At 46.5% G+C, this 18,572-nt stretch overlaps 1 protein-coding gene and 1 long non-coding RNA gene across 7 annotated transcripts in view; one reads left to right on the top strand and one right to left on the bottom strand.

Moving 5' to 3' along the window:
- The window catches only part of LOC128756847 (uncharacterized), a 110,594-nt gene that overhangs the window by 6,981 nt on the left and 85,041 nt on the right, over window positions 1–18,572 (bottom strand). For 2 of the 3 annotated variants that reach the window (XR_008414317.1, XR_008414319.1), the window contains one exon: window positions 3,752–10,037. The exons of the other annotated variant lie outside the window; for it this stretch is intronic. This is a non-coding gene — a long non-coding RNA (uncharacterized LOC128756847). Of the gene's footprint in view, window positions 1–3,751; window positions 10,038–18,572 lie in introns of those variants that run through there. 3 annotated transcript variants of the gene reach the window in all.
- hivep1 (HIVEP zinc finger 1) overlaps window positions 13,017–18,572 on the top strand; it is a 44,396-nt gene continuing 38,840 nt past the window's right edge. For 2 of the 4 annotated variants that reach the window (XM_053861591.1, XM_053861595.1), the window contains exons 1-2: window positions 13,035–13,142; window positions 16,949–17,083. In XM_053861591.1, coding sequence (XP_053717566.1) covers window positions 17,044–17,083 — 40 coding nt within the window. In that variant the 5' untranslated portion in view covers window positions 13,035–13,142; window positions 16,949–17,043. Of the gene's footprint in view, window positions 13,143–13,442; window positions 13,734–16,948; window positions 17,084–18,572 lie in introns of those variants that run through there. The other 2 variants (XM_053861594.1, XM_053861592.1) reach the window with 2 other exon arrangements.

Below are 18,572 nucleotides of genomic sequence, written 5' to 3'. Positions count from 1 at the left end.
TGTCTGGATTTTTGTGATGGGTCTTTTTTTTGCAAGTACAACATATTGCCTAAAATTCTTTCATTTCGATTCTGATCATGAACTACCAGGAATGTCCTGTGTTATGTCTAATCCAGCGAGTATAGACCACGAAACTGTTGCATGTCAACACGATAGCTAGTTTTGCTGTTGTGAATTAGCAATTAAAGCAGCAGTGGGTAGAATTTTTTGGCCATTCACAATTAATAAGTCTATAATAATCTTAAATAATGTAACATTTTAAGTGACCGGACAAATAAATGACCTTTTTTAACCAATCGAAAGCATGCTCGGTGAGGGGTGTGGTTTAGAGGGTATTCCAAATACATTTCCATCACTGGTAGCTACATCTGGTAGCTAATGTAAGCCATGACATGGAAAGACACCAACACAGAAAATTGCAGCGTAGCTTACAACAGTTTATAGCATGGCATATTAGCATCACAGCCAAAGAGGAAAAAGACAGTGTTGGAGTCAACACCACCCAAGACCAAGACATTATCGAGACTGGAGAGTACAGAGATCGAGACAAGACTGAGGCATTTGGAGATCAAGAACAAGATCACGACCGAGACGAGGCCAAGACAGTCTATACAAGGCATCTCAAACTGAGCCACATATGAGCCTCGGTGGGTGCAGACACGCATTGGTTAAACAATGTGACAGTTAACAGTCTTCAGATGCCAAATTGGTGCTTGGGTTTCCCTTGAGTGGATCAAATAAATATCAAAGAAAAAACACAACAGAGCTGAACAAAAAGCCCGTCTTCTAAAAATTATGGCAGTTTTCTCCGCCGATCTTGAATAGAAATCCGCCCAGAAAGTCCGCCCAGTCCGAGACCAAGTCAAGGCCGAGTGTAAAAATGCGACCGAGACCCTAAAAAAAGTGGCTTTGAGTGGTCTCCAGACCAAGACCAATCTCCAGTACAACAACACCAGACAGTGTCTGAAAAGAACGGGCCCAAAAAAATGTTTGGACGAGACACAAACCAAAACACGCATAAAAATATGTGGTTTTTAGTTCTCCTTACTGACAAGTGAGCAACCAAATTATTGTTGTGCGTATATATATATATATATATATATATATATATATATATATATATATATATATATATATATATATATATATGTATATATATATATATATATATATATATGACTAATGATAGCAGGCAGCTGAATGCTAACCATAGCCACAGACCATGGCTGCAGATTCAAGAATGTAGCTTTAGCATCTCAAACTCAGTCCACTATAAGAACTATTTTTGCAGTTACTTACTGCAGCTTTAAAGGCCTTTGAATTCAGTGTGGCATTTTCCGGGAGGACAGAATGTAAATGAACATATTTACCACCCTCTGGCTGAGTCATCGCACCTCCATCTAGCACGTTTTGAAGGCACATGCAAACATGATCTTTGTAAGTCCGTGCCAAAACAAACGTCAGGAGCAAGAAACAGGGTGGTAATGAGTCAATCCCACAGAGCCAATGTGGCTACATCGGTCGTCCAGTGGGTTCTGAAGAAGGAAGGCCCTGCTGTTAAAAGTCAGAACAAATCTTGCCAGAAAGCCTTGAGGTGACTTCTGCTCCGAGGATGGTCAGATACTTCCGTCACCTCGAGGGGAGGGGCAATCGTGTAACGCAGCCAAAAGGGACTTCACCAATTTAAATGGCCACTAAAGTGCGACGGACTCTTTTGCTAACTACTGTCCTCACCTATGCACGAATGGCTTCACCCATGCCATTCCTCTCCTGTCTCCCTTCACTTGGCGTCACGTTTGATCCCAGCCACTGACATCTCAAGTTCATCGAGCTGCACACGTAGCCCAAACCGCAGGGGGTCGGGGAGGGGCTGCTGATTTGGTACGGAGAGCCTCCCCACGGTTCAATCCCACATTGATGAATTATCCATGTCTGGCTTCACACCTCCCACGCTCCGCTTATGTAATATCAGCCACGCGTGTACAGAGGACACGTATACGTGGATGTATTTATATCCAGACTGGGATTGAGGGAAGGGTGACTCATTCTCTTTGCTCTTTATTTTTACCCCACAATCTGCCCACCCACCTCCCACTTCACAGAGGAGACAACATCACTTCAGATGTTCCACCACTGTACCGTGTTGTCGGGGGGGGGGAAAGTGCACCAGGAGTCTCAGCTGACATGAAGGAGCAGTCAGCCGAATCCCAGTCCTTCCATCGTGGCGTGGTTTTATCACGTAGAAGTTTTATTCACGCAGAAATACAGACACTTTTAAGCCTCATCCACAGGAAAAGACATCTTTTCCACTCTGTGTATAGAGTTTATTAGGTTAACCGTTGACTCAATGTGATCACCACCTGCTGTACCAACTAGTCCCGACAATAAACCAGTCATTTAATGGACGCATAGCATCTATATTACATTGGCTGATGGAAGAGACGCAGGGGATTTCCAACAAGCTCAATGGCTGTTGCAGAGCAGACTCGACGCTGTAGTCAGCTGTTGTGAAGGTGGACAGAAGGTTGTTGCAAACAACAGTCAAACTCATGTCCTGATAGATACATTCGAGAGCTCCATATTACTCACTGCCCTCAAGCATGATACATATTTCAGTCTGGCTTTGAATTGAAGAGGGCATTTGAATTAAAAGTATTCAAGACAGTAAAACTGTAAACTTGCAGGTGAGTGAGCCCGAGCTAGAGTCCTCCCAAACTGGTGCTTGAATCTGATTGGCTGATGAGGCAGATTAGAACGTCCGTGGCAAGGCTAAGGCCTCACTCTCACATCATGGTCAGAAGTTGAAGTTCGGTTGTACAGATGAAAACGCAAAACCTAAAAATCTTTCCACTCTGGACCAGGGTTAAAAAAGTTAAGTTTGAAATAACTTGAGTTGTTTCTTTCTATACATTGCATATTTGATTCGAATGAACTGGCATTGGCAACTTGGAGAGAGGGGCTGATGTTGGGGGGCGTAAGACAGAACAACAAAAGGTGGAGACTTGTACTCTCAGAAGGCAGTACAGTTCACCCTCAGAGGGCAGTACAGTTCACCCTCAGAAGGCAGTACAGTTCACCCTCAGAGGGCAGTACAGTTCACCCTCAGAAGGCAGTACAGTTCACCCTCAGAAGGCAGTACAGTTCACCCTCAGAGGGCAGTACAGTTCACCCTCAGAAGGCAGTACAGTTCACCCTCAGAAGGCAGTACAGTTCACCCTCAGAAGGCAGTACAGTTCACCCTCAGAAGGTAGTCCAGTTCACCCTCAGAAGGTAGTCCAGTTCACCCACAGAAGGCAGTACAGTTCACCCTCAGAAGGCAGTACAGTTCACCCTCAGAAGGCAGCACAGTTCACCCTCAGAAGGTAGTACAGTTCACCCTCAGAAGGCAGCACAGTTCACCCTCAGAAGGTAGTACAGTTCACCCTCAGAAGGCAGTACAGTTCACCCTCAGAAGGTAGTCCAGTTCACCCTCAGAAGGTAGTCCAGTTCACCCTCAGAAGGTAGTCCAGTTCACCCACAGAAGGCAGTACAGTTCACCCTCAGAAGGTAGTCCAGTTCACCCTCAGAAGGCGGTACAGTTCACCCTCAGAAGGCGGTACAGTTCACCCTCAGAAGGTAGTCCAGTTCACCCTCAGAAGGCAGTACAGTTCACCCTCAGAAGGTAGTCCAGTTCACCCTCAGAAGGCAGTCCAGTTCACCCTCAGAGGGCAGTACAGTTCACCCTCAGAAGGCAGTACAGTTCACCCTCAGAAGGCAGTACAGTTCACCCTAAGAAGGCAGCACAGTTCACCCTCAGAAGGCAGTAGGATATTAGCCGCACCCACTGAATTCAAGAAGGAAAACAGAACTTGTTCATCAATAAGCCTCGGGTACAGTGGTGCACCGGGCTAAAAATGCATGAGGATCACTTCTAAACTGGTTTGGAAATCCGGGCCCAGCATTGAGACCGACTCATGAAACAAACTTGGCAGTGTTCTGAACTTGAATCATGAACTCCTCATGTCTTTTATTGACATTGAAGAGCTTCAAAATGTGCCGTTTTCACCCATGTGTCCGAAGTTCTGACACCACAGCCTGTCTCTGCTGTTGCTTCTCGTCTCCGGTCCTCCAGGTGATCGGCTCTGTTGGCGGAGCTGTGGACACGCGGGCATTTTGAGCACTTAAAGTAAAAACAGATTTCATTGGTTTGATGTGACAAGGCTCAATATTTTGGCAGCATGATGCTCTTTAGTCTGTAAAAATCATATATATTCCATATATGGACTAATATATGGTCCATATATAATCCATATATTTGTATAAGCTGCAGAGTTCAGACCGCAAGAAAAAAGTAGAGGCTTTTAGTCTCGGTAAATAAAAACAAAACAGGTGAAGGAGGCATTCAAAGGAGAAAGAAGAAGTTCTCACTTCCGCATCTGAAGAAGAGCTGTCCACAGTGCGTCGAAGGCCTGTCTGCTCCCACGACGGCAAATATTTGACAACAAGACGCCAACTCTCAGCAACACATCAGCCATGTGCTACAGGCAGGATCACCCAGGCAGGCTGTAGTTTCAACCAGTCGCCACAAGGAGAGTCGAGAGTGGAAAGCAGAGCTCAGGTGGTGAACTGATACAAGATTTACAGTTCAGTGGTTTATCATGGGTTAAATTCCAAAGATGTCGATGGAAATATGAAGGAAGGAAGGAACACAAATCTTTGAAAAATTGATTTACAAAAGGAACATGGTCCAGGAGGAGGCCTCGGGTCACACGCAGAGTCAGATGGAGAGCTGACTTGCTTCCTCTGTAGTTTGGAAGCTCACGCTTCTTCTGACCTCCTTGATCAGAAACGCAGGTCTGTGAATCCCTGATTTTCCCCGGAGCACAGACCCGCAGAGACGGTGGAAGGCTATTAAGTCTCATGTGTAAAACCATAAATCAGTGGATGTTCGGAGCAGCAGAGAGCTTTTCCACCTCCTCCTCCTCTGTTCTGATTATTTCAGCATTTTTCCAGCCTGATCCTCAGTTTCCTCTCCTTCTTTCCTTTTTCCATCGCCGGGCTAAAAGTGGCATGGACCATGAAACTCACATGACCATTTTCCATTCCTTCGTCTTGTGAATGTCTTTCAGACGTGCGCGGCTGAGCTTTAGTGCCCGCTGAGCTTGGATAGAAGGGCCATTCACTGACTCAAATGTATTTAAACTGTAAAAATGTAGTGATAATGTCACTTAGCTATTCAGCAGAGCAGCTATAAAGTCGTGTTTCGGACACAGTTACTGACTTAATAGTGACTTAAATTGTCACTTGGTGATTCAGAAACCAATTTTCTTGCTGCATTATAACGTCCACAATGATCTTCGCTTTGGTATTTGGCTAGTTTGGGACTGCAAATTTACCCCATAAGAATAAAAACCAATACATTTGAGTTGAACTATTTCAGGTCCCAGAACACACCAATTGGTTCTGCTCGGTTGAGCGGTGGACTTGAGTGACCCTCCGAATGTTTCCTCATTAATAGAAGGAAAACTTTCCCTCGGGGGTGACGTCATTGGAAATGTTGACACAACACCAGGCTGCCCCTGAAAACACTCAGTGGCTTCAGGATTTTTCGACCCGGCCTCCCTCATCCCACATCCTCCTCAGGGGTTCTTCGGAGGTGCCGTCACAGCTGCAGCTCGCGTGAAAGTCCGGTCTCCTGCTGGATGGAAACTCCAGTCATTAACTGTCGCAGCGACTTTAAGCAGAGACGGAGACGGACGTTGGCTCAGACTTTTCCGGCTTCAAACATTTTCGTCTGCACACTCCTGGCTATGTGGGTCACTTGGAAAGACTCGCGATTCATTTCTCCACAATCCGACAGCCATTTTCCAAGAAATTTAAAGGCCGGAATACAGTGCTGTGACTTTCGCACAAAGGATTAAATGTGAGATTTGTTTTGACTTGGCTAGAATTCAGCGCGACAGATTAAATATGAAAGCATTGACCTAAATGTTCGAAGAAAGGAAGTGTCTTTTACAGTGGAGCATATCTGGAGACTGTGAACGAGTGTTAAGTTTGGGCTAAGCAGGATAACATGTCAGCTCTGGGACGCTGGCTGGTATGTTCCATCTCACCGCACCATCCCTGGTCACCCACGTAACGTCGTCTCCTAACCAGCAAGTGTTCAACCCACCAGTCAAATGCTCAGAATTGTTTAAAGTGAGGCTCGCTGGGGGGGTGAGGTCTGACGGATCACCACGGCAACAGCCTCCGTTATGTAACATCGTATGTGCGGTGTAAACAAAGCCACTCGGAATATGTGGGAGCAGAAACGTTGCCTCAAATCTCATCCATTAAAGAACAAGACGGCTAAATAACTTGCTCTGAAAAAAAAAAAAAAGCCTGGACTACAGTGGCTTGGCTGTTCTGAGTGGAAAACGCAGTGTAGGGGCTTATCTCCACAGGACAGATCTGCTTCCAGAACCATTGTCCCGTGTTTATGACGGGTGTTTATAGCAGGTTTACCTTGCATAACTGGAGTAGAAGGAAACATCCGCAGAGAAAGAGGCAGGCCGGACGCCACCCTATAAATACACTCGACTGACGGCAACCTTCATCCAAAATGTGTGCCAAGAGAAATAAGGCACAGGATTCCCTGATGAATACTTCCATTCTCTCATTCTCACTCTCAATAAATAGAACAAGAGTAGATACAAACAAAGTGTTTTCTCTTCACAGAGGAGACTTTTGTTCCATTGCAGCTGTGCTTTTTATTGGTCAACCGTTGCAGATATTATTAGCTTTTAGCCCCTCGAGAAGTTCCCATCTTCTGTTCAATTCTGCCTGCTCCAGTATCGAGACCCGACGGGGCATCTAGTTGGCTAGAAGTTGATCCATCTGCTCATGGACTTCAGGTCTCTTTCTGCAGAAACCTCAGGTAAGTTGAGCAGGTGGCGCCTTGGCACCTGTCTATACTGCAGGCATGTTAACGCAACACGCATCGAGGCACCACTCCCTGGAAGGCACCGTCTCTCAAGTCGCAGTAAAAAAGTAGACCGGTGGCCAGCTCAAAAGTTTGCGGAATGTTAACATGGTGGATCCGAGATGCAGCTTGGTAGCCCTCAAAGAAACACTACTTTATCTTCTAAGATTTTTTCAATTCTTTGCCCAGTACGTGGAATTCCCTCTTTGCATACGTTATTGTTAAATCAGGAAAATGAAAACATTAATAAACACTTATATATTTATTCAGCTACCTGTCCTACTAGGTCATTTTCCTTTTCGCCGGAATTTCACATTCTTGGTTTGAACACAGAGAAGAGATGGCAGAGAGCCTCACCTCGGATTGTGCAATAACTGCAGGGGACTGTGTTGCTGTCTCTCTCGCTCTCTGTTTGTCACTATTCAAATGCTCCAACACCTTTCCTACATGTCAGTAGCTACGCTGATGTAGTGAGTCTGTGTTCGGTTTACAGTTGTCTGTAAGCTCAGTATAAGAGCAGAGAGCGATTGTAAATGGCTATGAAATGGGGCTTGCAGTTCCCCTGCCTCACAGCAGGGGGCAGAACACTTGTCCAACTGCAGTCAGTGTTGCCAAATGCAGACTAAAAAAACTAATGTTTGAATTGAGTTTGTCAATAGTGAGAACCCTCCTCTAGTCAGTATTTAAAATTTTTAAAAATGGATCTGGAGTGTGTACCATGACTCTCCCTAATGTGATCACATAAAATCACCATAAAGCTTATTTTTGATTACATTAATGTAGTGTTTAGAGCTAGCATAACACTCGCAGGTGGCGCTGTCCTGTTGCCCTCTTCTCTGTGATGCAAATAAGGTTAGGACGCACCAGGGCATGTGGGTGGCAAAATAACTGTACTTTAACTCAGAAATGTGAGATTAAAAAATACACCGTAGCTGTGGTCATAACTGGTTTCAGCGAAAACTACTGCTCAACTGAGATAACATCAAGTATAAATACAGTTGGTTCTGAAACCAAAGGGAGGGAATATGGCTCCTAGTTTGCGCGGCTCCCAGTCTTTTAAAAGCTATTTATATGAGCCAAGCAGGGATGGAGACTGTAAGCCTTAAGGAGATGGTCATGTGACGTAAATGTACACGTCCTGTCACATGAGTTCAGTTACTAAAGTCCCACCTGGTTCCATAATGCACTACCACATTTGCCGTTTCAAAATCTGAATCAACTTTCTCTTCGTTTTTTAAACCATGTATAACGTGTGACCTTGGAAACCAAAAGAAAAGAACAATAATTTCAGTTTTGAATGTTAGCAGTGGCGAATAAGGAGTGACTAAAGGCTGGTCAAGACAGGTTAAGCTAAGGTGGCGGACTGACTTTTTTGTGGCAACCCTGCTGGGAAATGACGGAATGTTTCTCAAGTTCAAAAGCATTCTAGTATCAGAGGAAGTCTAGGTGAAGCACCGGTCCTCCTCAATACAAAAGACACGGCAACTCTTCCACTCAGTGAATCAAACTGAAATCCGTGAGCGAAAAGAAAACATGGCTGTATCTCTCCGTCAATCGAAAAAGTACCACTATTCAAATGTGCCGTTCTGAGCGGTGCCTTAAACAGGTGAGTCATAGAGCCGTGCGAGTCCCGAGCCTCGCTCTGCAGGAGGCTTGTGATGTGAAGGTGGGCGGCTGTCGCACAATCACTTATTAACGAGAAGATTTGCCTCACTGCAGCAAAGTTACCTCGGGTAAACCTCGCCGCCTCTTTCCTCCCAGCAAGCGCAGCTGAATAACACTGAAGATTCAGGCTGCTGCCAGAACATGAACGTCATCTGTTTTTTTCTTTTGTGATTTGCATGTATGACTGTCCTTTTCTTCTTATTTAGAGTACAGCTTTTCAAGCCATTCGTGACACGAAGGACCAGCACACAAGTCATGACGCTGCCGGTTGTTCTGCCCAATAGCACCATTCCATTGCATTCAACTCACCTTCTCTGCCACTCATATTCCCAGCCGCAGACACTCCAGCAACCTGCTACAAAGAACCAGGGACAAGTCCTTCCAGTATTCTTGTTGCAGACTTGTTTCACTCCCGTTCCTACCTCTCTAGCTTCTTCTGTGCTCGGCTGTTCCTTTGATCTCTGGCATCTGACCTCCTCTTCCCTTTCATCTGTGAGTTCTCCTGGGCTTCTGTAGACCTGAGCTCCACATAGCCCATCTTCGTCAGTTCTCAGTGAAGACTTTTATCTTACCCTGACGTTCTGAACATTAGAACCCTCAGCCTGCCTCTTCGTTCTAACGTCATCAATTTAGCGATGATTCAAGACGCATATGGCGACTTTGTTTCAGGATACGCGCAATACTGTACAGATGAAAGAGAGGACATGGGATCTCGTTCTTCACTAGTTTTTGAAAGATCTTCTGTTAAGTATTCGTAAATGATTCTCCACTTGCAGTCAAATGAAAGAAATTTGTGGAAGAGATTCGTCCTCGGAAGGGGCTCAGGTATCTCAGTGACCCGTTCATGAGTGCAGAGTCTGTAATAAGGACTGTTGCACTCTGTCAAGGTGAAGAAAGAGCTCAATAAGGCTCTCAACAAACTATGTTCCTACTCCCACCTGTGGTCACAATGTTTGTGAAGCCACCAAAAGATGGTAGATAGACGCTATGGTGCCCTCCCATTGTTTCTACACGCCTTGAAACTGATCTTTCCTGCAGAGATTTCTGGCAAACAACTCCGCCGGGTGCACCAATGACAGCGCAGGGGAGCGGCTTGATCCACCAGTCACTAGAGACGTGCGACAAGGTGCTGCAGTTGGGACTTGGAGGGGACAACAAACGTGTAAATGTTTATTTCAGTTTGTTCACTTACAGTATTTGGAACTTTCCCTTGGTGGAAACACTGTCATTGACTAGCATGAAAGTGGATTAGCAGTGCTCCATTTTTTGGTGGAAACGTGGGGTTGGAAATTGTGAGAGGAGCCTCCACACTGAGAAGATGTGACTCGTGTGTCTTCTTCTTCTTCCTCTCTTCAGGTCCAACTGGGAGGAGGCCCAGGGCCAAACCCAGGATGTGTTGGAGATACAGTGGCTCATGCTACCCACAGGAGGTCTGAAAGATGGATGACATTTCTGCTCTGAGCGAAAGGGAAAACGTGTGGATGTTGTTTACAAGCTGCGCCGATCACCCTGGATGACAAATTATAATTTAGTGATGATACATCTGTCTGCAGCGCTAAGCTAAATGTTTACTGCAAGTGTTCCCAAACACAGCACGACTCCGGGTCACACTCAATCATGTATGAGTTCCTGCCTTCCTATAATAAACATTTCACATTCAGATTGCATATTTAAAGCGCACAGCCGTCTGGTCTCGCCAGCAACTCGCAGCCTCCTCCACCGTTTTCCCGTTTGGCTTCAGAAACTTGCTTCAGAACGCTGCGCTGTTGCTTTAAAATAAATTTAGAAACTCCCAGGCTGCAGTGTGACATCACATGCTGCATGACTTCACTGTAGTAGCATTGTCAAAAGTGCCCGTCGTGCATTTGTTTCGCGTTATTTTTAGCCCCGTGGTGTAAAATGGCCCAAGCTTTTCTTCCTGTGCAGCGTCACAAGTTGACCCTCCCACGCTGACCGTGGCCAAATTAACAGGCTCAAAATAACCCCAGCGCCCCCTCGCTCACCTGCACCAACTGCTCCTCCGGTATCTCTGACCTGAAGCCCAGTAACTCCCCGCTTTTCTTTCACCGGAAGCACATGATTGACGACCCAGAAGTAGCACAGGCAACAATAACAAGCGTCATTGTCAAAAGTGATCTATGGTTTCCTCCCACAGACACCTGACGTGTCTGCAGTGACCACACTGATATCAGCTGTGTGTGTGGTCACAGTTTTTCATGCACAAGAATAGTGTAACTTCCGCCTGTCACCGTCTCCGGATGATTTTTTTTATCTTAAATACTGAGGTAAATGTTAAGGAGCTGCTCTCCTACAGGATTCCTACCTGAGTGTCTGTGCCCCCCTTCACACTTTGCTCAGTCGCCTCACTCTGTTTGCTGTAATCGGACATGCATCAGCGACCAGAGGTTTCAGATCGGACGTAATGCTGAAGATGTTTTAAATCGGAGGTTTCACTTCTGCAACATGTCAACGCAGACAGCAACACAAGGCAGCAGAAAGAGACGCTGAGGGTTCAAAATCATGGTTTTGTTTACAGTATAAGAAGTCATTCCTGAATGTCCGACTCAAAGTTTGCTTTGCTTGAGCTGCTCATCCGTCTCCAGACTGGTGAATAATTTGGATGAGATCAACCCTAAAAGATTTACACGCACACACTTGTTTGTCTTCCTATCCTTGTGGGGACATTGTGAGGTTTCTCATTGACATGCTTTCCTCAGCCTCTCCTCCTAAACCTAACCATCCAAAACACATGGCTCACCTTAACCAGGACTCTGAACCAAACTGAAACCCAATTGTAATGACCCAGTTATTTTGAAGTCTTTATCCTCAAATGGTGGCTTTTCCTCGTGGTGTCCAACCAAATGTCCCCACAAAGTCATATAGTTCTCACAAGGATAGAGTTTTGAGAAGAAGTGGTGCCCACAAAGTAGGATAAGCTAAGCACTCACACGCACATATTTGTCTTTCCATCTTTGTGAGGACCTCTCATTGACATCACCCTTTCCCCAGCCCAGGCTTTTAGCTTGCAGAGTGTCTGGTCTGGTGATCCAGGCAGTGACTTGTGAGCCAAAGGCTGCCTGTAAAGCCTGGAGAAATGACTTCTAAATCAACAGCTCACGTTCACCTCACGATGACCTGCTTCTGCAGCTCATGATCAGCTGTGTTTCCTGTTTGTCTGGCCGTCGATGAGTGTCAGCGATGCCTCATACCGTCATGAGGACAAAAAGTAGTTCAGTGAAGCACCATTCTTCTCCTCACTCTCCCGCTCAGGTTCTCACCTGCTGCAGAGCGACTGACACAGATGCACCCTGGAGCGACTTCTACGGTGCTTTCGCTTTGACCCCTGACTGATTGTTGACTCGGAAAATCTGGAGGAATCTCCTAAAACTTTCTGTCCTCACTGAGGTAAACAGACTTGTTCTGCTGGAACTGCTTGTGTAACACTGGAAGTGGTGGCACTGCTCAAAACCATGCTTATTTTAGCTCCTAAAACAGAACAGATAAACAGTAAACACACAAGTTTGAGTCCAGCTGAGGCAACTCGGCGCGTCCTCTTGCTGTTTTGGAAAAATGTTTTTGTCATTCTTAAAGAATGACAATCCTGAAATATGATATATATTTTCTGCATATCGTGATTTTTCTTGCATCATAGATAGCGTCACTTATGCTTTGAGGTGGAGTCGTGGTCTAACTTTCTGTTAAAGCAACGCTAGTTATACAAACTTCATGAAACAGAAGTTAAATTCCAACCGTGACTCTGTACAACAGTCCATCTGAAGGTGACTCTAGTCCAAAAACAGAGAGACTCTTTTGTGGTTCTAATGGCGATAAATGGAAGCACTCCAGTTTACAGAGCTCCATTATACTTATGTAATGGTGTGGTAATATTGATGAATGCCACAGACGTCGATCAAAACCCCTGTTATATAATGGCACCAAACAGAAAAGCCCTCCTCCATAGTCACCAGAGAAGCGCCGGCCATGCTCTTCGGCTGACCCATATTTATTATTCCAGTGGAAAGGCCCGCTATTGTGTCCTCGCTGCGGGTCTGAGCATGGGAAAGCCCGGTCGGTGGTGGCGGAGGGGCACAACGTGACCCGACAACAAGGAACCTCCGGGAACACCGTCAGTCCTGAACTATGTGCGGCAGGGACGCTGGATGGGGCCTCTCGAGGGGGTTCGCGAGAGGCGACCCGGGACATGAACCCGCGGCTGGACGCGTAAAAGGCCATTTCAAATCAATATAAGCAAACGAAGGCGCTTTAATGTCCATAATATGAGGGGCTTTGACGCGAAAGGGGGTTGTGGCCGTGCTAAAAACGGGGGGGAAGCGAGCGGCGCTGCGGCTGTCGGGAGCTTCCCTCCTCCCGCAGAGGACACTTCACAGCCGGGAGGCGGAGACGGGACCCCCGGTGACGTCAGTGGGCCTGTCGGTTTCCTTCAATAGAAAGTGAGGGAGACGGAGAAACGGTGGAAGCGCGGAGCCGAAGAAGCCCTGGCGCTGCTGCAAAGGTGTGTGTTACAAGCGTAGATAATGTGAGTATGACGAAATCCTCCCGCGGTGTTTTGGCGTGTTTCCGGTGGCGCGGCGGACTCGGACACGCGCTGGCTTCTGGTCAACTTCCCCGAGACTCCCTGGTCCGGTCTCGTTTGGGACCGAGTGGGGCTCGGTTCTGAGAGGCTGGGTGCGTCTTCCGGAGCGGTGTTGCCGCGCGGCGGCGGGGTATTGTCGGCCAGAGGGCAGCGTCCCACTCGAGCGCTGGTGCGGAGACAGCGAGGGGCTTTCCCTGACTCCTCCCTCCTTCGCAGGGCGTTCACGTGCAGCAACAGGCTCCAACATACGCGGCCACCACGCTTTGTTTGTGTTCACCGTCTCTACCTCTTGAATGACACCTGCGTTGCGTTCACGTACCCGAGCCTCCCGCCGGAGCCCACCGACAACATCCCGGCGCGCGGCCACCGCGTTTACGTAACGCGGTTGATCCTCAGGTGCGAAATCATTGACGCGCCCGTCACCTGCGCGGATTCCTGGACCAAGTAAATCCGTGTCAGGGTGGCGTTTCCTCGCAGGAGAGATGAGCCTCTCTCTCTCCCGGCTCCCGTGAATCGCGCCAGTCAAGGATCCAGGTGAGCTGATCCGTGTGCCATGGATGTTTGTCTTTTTTCCCCCCGTCAATTCACACTGGGATGATGATGATGATGTCATTGTTGTGGCGCCACATGTAGCCGTGGAGGAAAAGCCAACATCCACTTGTAGTAAGTGTTATGCAATAACGGTGATGGGAGGAAAACAAAGGCTGGTTTTGCTGCAGCATGATGTTGATGATGGGACACCACAGGGATGATGTCAGGGCAGGGATGCATCCGGAATCATGTTTTCCACTGCTCCACAGCTCCTTGACCACCTGCTCCTGTCTTGGACTCGATGCGTGACACGTTCATAAACATGTGTTTGTTAGGCTGGGCTGGATTTGTCCTGACATCATCGTCTTCAGCTTCATCCACCATGGTTACTGTTTCATTGTTGAGTTCTGGAGCCTCCTTTCCCCGGCCGTCTTGTTTCTTTAGAGCAGGCAATCTGGTTGGGTTGCCAGGTCAGACAACTCAAGGTGAATTGCTGGATGACACCTTTTGGTCCCCGAAGTTTGCAGCTTTTATAGCCATGGTTTACGATGCTGCATGCTGCTCCTTGATCAATCACGCCACTGGCGTCTCTCCATCCTCTCTTGGATTTGGACCTGGCATGACTGTAGGATCTCTTGTATGCTGAGACACAGTGGCTCTACTCCGAATCACTGATGGGAGAGAGGATGAGTTCATACGTCTCTGTCATTCAAACGTTGTTTGCTGCCAAGACCACAGCAGACTCCATGAGAGCAAGACTGAAAGAGTCTGCCAAAAACTAGCTGAACTACGGCCTCGTCCACACGTGGCCGCACATTTTCCAGTCCGATCGTTGTGTAAAAAAAAGTGCTCCGTAAAGACAAAGGCGTTTCTGCGGTCCACACGGACCACTGGAACCATCGACAACCATCTAGTACACATGCCAGGACTGTAGTGGCGCTGTAATGCTCTGGCAACAAATAAGAAGCACATGCTCACATGAAGCTTCTGTGCTAACATTAGCACATTAGCATAACATTATGGCGATGTTTACAGATGACGTGGCAAGGCTAACAATGAAAGAGTAGCTGAACATATAAATATCGTGTCTTGTATTAATACCATTGCACTGGTATTGTATGACGGACACTATCACGGCCCGAGACACCCGAGACCAAGACTAGACCGTAGGCTGCAGAGACAGCGAGACGAGTCCATGTAACTGTCAAGTCTCGGTAGCAAGTCTGAAAACCATTTTCCGCACATGAGCGTGAACACATCCAGGGAGCACACTTGCTAGATGACACCAAACATTTACATAATCTGTTCTGTTCACTGACCCGGCAACAACCAACACAATTCATTACTATTTATGACCTTATTCGATGATGCATTTATGCCTCAAAATTTAGCTGACTTTGAGAAGAGGATAGCTGTTTTTAATGAAGCTTTTCTGTTGTGGGCCGATGATCCCATGCATGACAACTATTTCAATGGCCTGTTTTAAACGTCACACAACACACAACATCAGTGTGAAATGTAATCCATTACTGATTTCACTGTGCAAACACAAAGTTCAGTTTTTTATTGAAGACTATTAAACCTAAGTAGAACGAAATATTGGATCATCACTTTATTTTTTCTCTTAAGCCAGGACCCAGAAGTGGTATCCTTCATTGTTAGTGTTTTGGCGTGCAGTCATGAGCCACGTTAGCTAATATTAGCATACACAGTGCAACACAAGTACTGAACTTTCTAAGCAAGACAAACAGATATACTTGACTTTAGCGAGACACTCAAAAGACAACGTCCATGTTAGTCCAACTGTGATGTAAGGAAATGAAAGAAGCAGTTTGGGCTCAGTTTTCAGTGGCCACACTCTATTGAGTGCAATTGATGAGAAAATTCAATATTTCTTTTGAAAATTGAAACTCAGGAAAATATTTCCATTAGGGCTGCAAGTAACGGCTTGTGCTGATTGACTATTCACTGACTATCTAACTGGTAAGTCGACCAGTCAGCCCGTGACGTGTGTGGGTATATGAACACACCTACATATTTGGTTGTTGTGGAAGAACACAAATGGTATTTAAAAAAAAAGTACATTTTAATTGCTCATAATGTGGTTTGAAGGTTATATTTGGCAAATATTGCGTCTCACTTTAGTCTTTGAAACGGTCCCATACTTTCTAGGCTTTGGGTCGCCATGGTTCTGGAGCCTCAGCCATTTCTCCTCTAACTGTGCATTGTCCTAACTCACGCATGCATTGATGGGTGACTAGTTTAATAACTGGTTATAGTCAACCATGGTCTTTGCAGCCCTAATTTCCATTACGCCTTGGTTAAGAGAAACAGGTGATGGGGCACTGTATGTTTACATTCTTCGAATGGCTGTGATGTACGACTGGCCACCGTAATCCAAAACACCTTCACTGCCTCTCTTAACCCTCCACAACTACTGCCACATTTGATCTCCAGGTCTAGTGTGGTGGCGGAGGGGCAACAGAGTGGCATGTGTACATAACCTCACATTTTACCTCCCGACGGCAGGCTGGTTCCCACTGCCGGTCCAGAGTCCAGGGAACCAGACTACCAATCTAGTCAATAAAGATGACTCGTAACTAAACGGTGGTTGGGACTATAGTGTTAAAAGCAGTCTCACATTCTTGTCTGGGAATTTAGCCCAGTACTGATACCACATAACACTGGGCTAAATTCCACCTCTGATAGTGACGTATTGGTTTAACTACATTGTGCAACTAGAATATTCATGAAGTGATCTTCTAGCTTGTGACAAAAAAAAAAATCCAGCATGTTGGTGGGTTGGTTTCTGATGTCTGATGTGTACTGTGACATTACCTCTGCAGCGCCCCAGGGGTTCATCGCCTGAGCACACAGGAACTTGTTGTGTCGCTCGTTCATCATCCAAACAGACAGCTGTCAAGCGGAAGAGCCGCTGCGGTGTATCACCACTGATTTGTCCATTAAGAAACATGTCGCCCCCTCTCACTTTCTAATGGTGGCTCCTCTAGCGTTCATAGACTTTCTCATGCAGAGAAAGTCTATCTGCCCCTTGAAGTACTACTAGCCAAGTGTGTATTCCTGAGCAGCTCAAAGGTCTGGAAACTGTTTTCAGGCTGAGCTCAATCAGCATCTCTGTCCTGGATGAGGAGGCAGCTGCCGCTCTAAAAACAAGGCCTCCACAGTTTCGATTCTGACTCTGTATTTTTCTTCTGTAGATGAGCCCGCACCACGGCTCAGGACTCGGCTCTTCTCAAGGACCGCCGCTAGACCCCTCTTCTCCCAAGATGCACCTGTGAACTGAGGTGGAAAGATGCCGCGCACCAAGCAGAATCATCCGAAGAATTTAAAAGGTGAGATTGCAACAAGTGATTCTTGGCTGTTTGGCGACTCATGATGGGTGAGGCGCAGCAATCTGAGGCTGCTGGGCAGAATCATGGCTCCTGATTGGCTCTGCCAGGTGGCACCAAAGAGCCACCTAAGCTCAGCATCCCACCTCGTTCACTTCATATCCATGTGTGATTGCTGTACTCATCTTGCTTGGCAGTGTTGCGTGAAGAATTGTTTCAAGCGTCTGTGTCATCCAAGATGTCCAAGAGAAGGTCTTCTCGCTAGAGACCGCAGGAACGGTTTTTATACTTCAAAAAAATCAGACAGAGAGTGTAGAGAATGGTATGGTAAACTTTGCCCAATATTGCTGTCCTGCATTTGAGAGTAGCGGTGATGGTCCGCTATCCAAGTATAGAACTGATCACCTGCGACAGCCTGCAGTATGAAGGACCCCGGTGTGTTGTGTAGTGCCCCCGCCCACTTTCCAACTCACTGCTCAGTCACGGCAGCAGCAGGTCTGCTGTGTGACTTTTATCGTTCTGCAATATAAGCCCCGGTTTCCACCGAAAGCAGAAGGCGAGTTTCCACTGGGAGCGCCGCGCTGCGCCACGGAGCCTCCCAGAACACACGCCACGGTGCTTCATTTTCACAGCTATTTTTATCTAGGATCGCTTCACGTCCTCATCAATTCAGAGTACAGGGGGTCGTACAGGCAGGAACTCGGCAAAGAGGATCCTGTAATATTTCAAAGTTAAACACCTATTTGAGCAGGAAACTACAATACACATCCTGCGCCACCTCATTTGCTACGTGACATGGACGAGGAGACATTCATTTGGTGGTGGAAAGTCACGACATCTTGTATGGTACGAGTCACTTACCCGAGATTCTCGCCCAGAAAATAAGGGTATGTGACCAAACGAGTGCTCAAACCAGGGACGTGGGTCAGTAAAGTTGTAATTTTCCGTACACTGGCGCATCATTGTGTTAGCTGTTGTGGCTCAGTGTGGTCCTTCTGTTTTCAGTGGAAACTATGTTGCATCATTGTGCACTTGCAATGGAAATATACTTGCCTATACTTGGCTCGTAGCAGAAAACAAGATTGTTAGTTCTTGCTTAGTCCAGTGCTTGGCAACATATGAGCGTCACAATTGGGAACTGAATTTCTTCGAGCTAGACGACCAACCTGGAGTTTGTCCCAGTCTGTGCTACCGCTGTAAACATTTTTGCTGTCATAGCCCTGTCACAGCTCCACCTGACAGTGCACTCTTACATATTTTCAGCTGTCCTTAATAAAACATGTGTTGGTCTAAATTAAGGTGATATTACCGTTCATTTTTTTTCTACATCATGTTCCCAGAAGCTCTCATCAACACTACGTTTTCATTACAAATTGATAGCTTATCGGTGTGATCGTCATATAGATCACATCATACAGATCACGTTTCAATTTGATATCATTGAGCAACAAATTGAAATGCAGTCAATGCAACAGCAGGGGCATTGACAGCA

The sequence above is a fragment of the Synchiropus splendidus genome, chromosome 4, assembly GCF_027744825.2.
Source record: "Synchiropus splendidus isolate RoL2022-P1 chromosome 4, RoL_Sspl_1.0, whole genome shotgun sequence".
Taxonomy (NCBI): Eukaryota; Metazoa; Chordata; class Actinopteri; order Syngnathiformes; family Callionymidae; genus Synchiropus; species Synchiropus splendidus.
The sequence above is the reverse complement of the archived record's forward strand: the minus strand, read 5'-3'. Positions and strand labels throughout refer to the sequence as shown.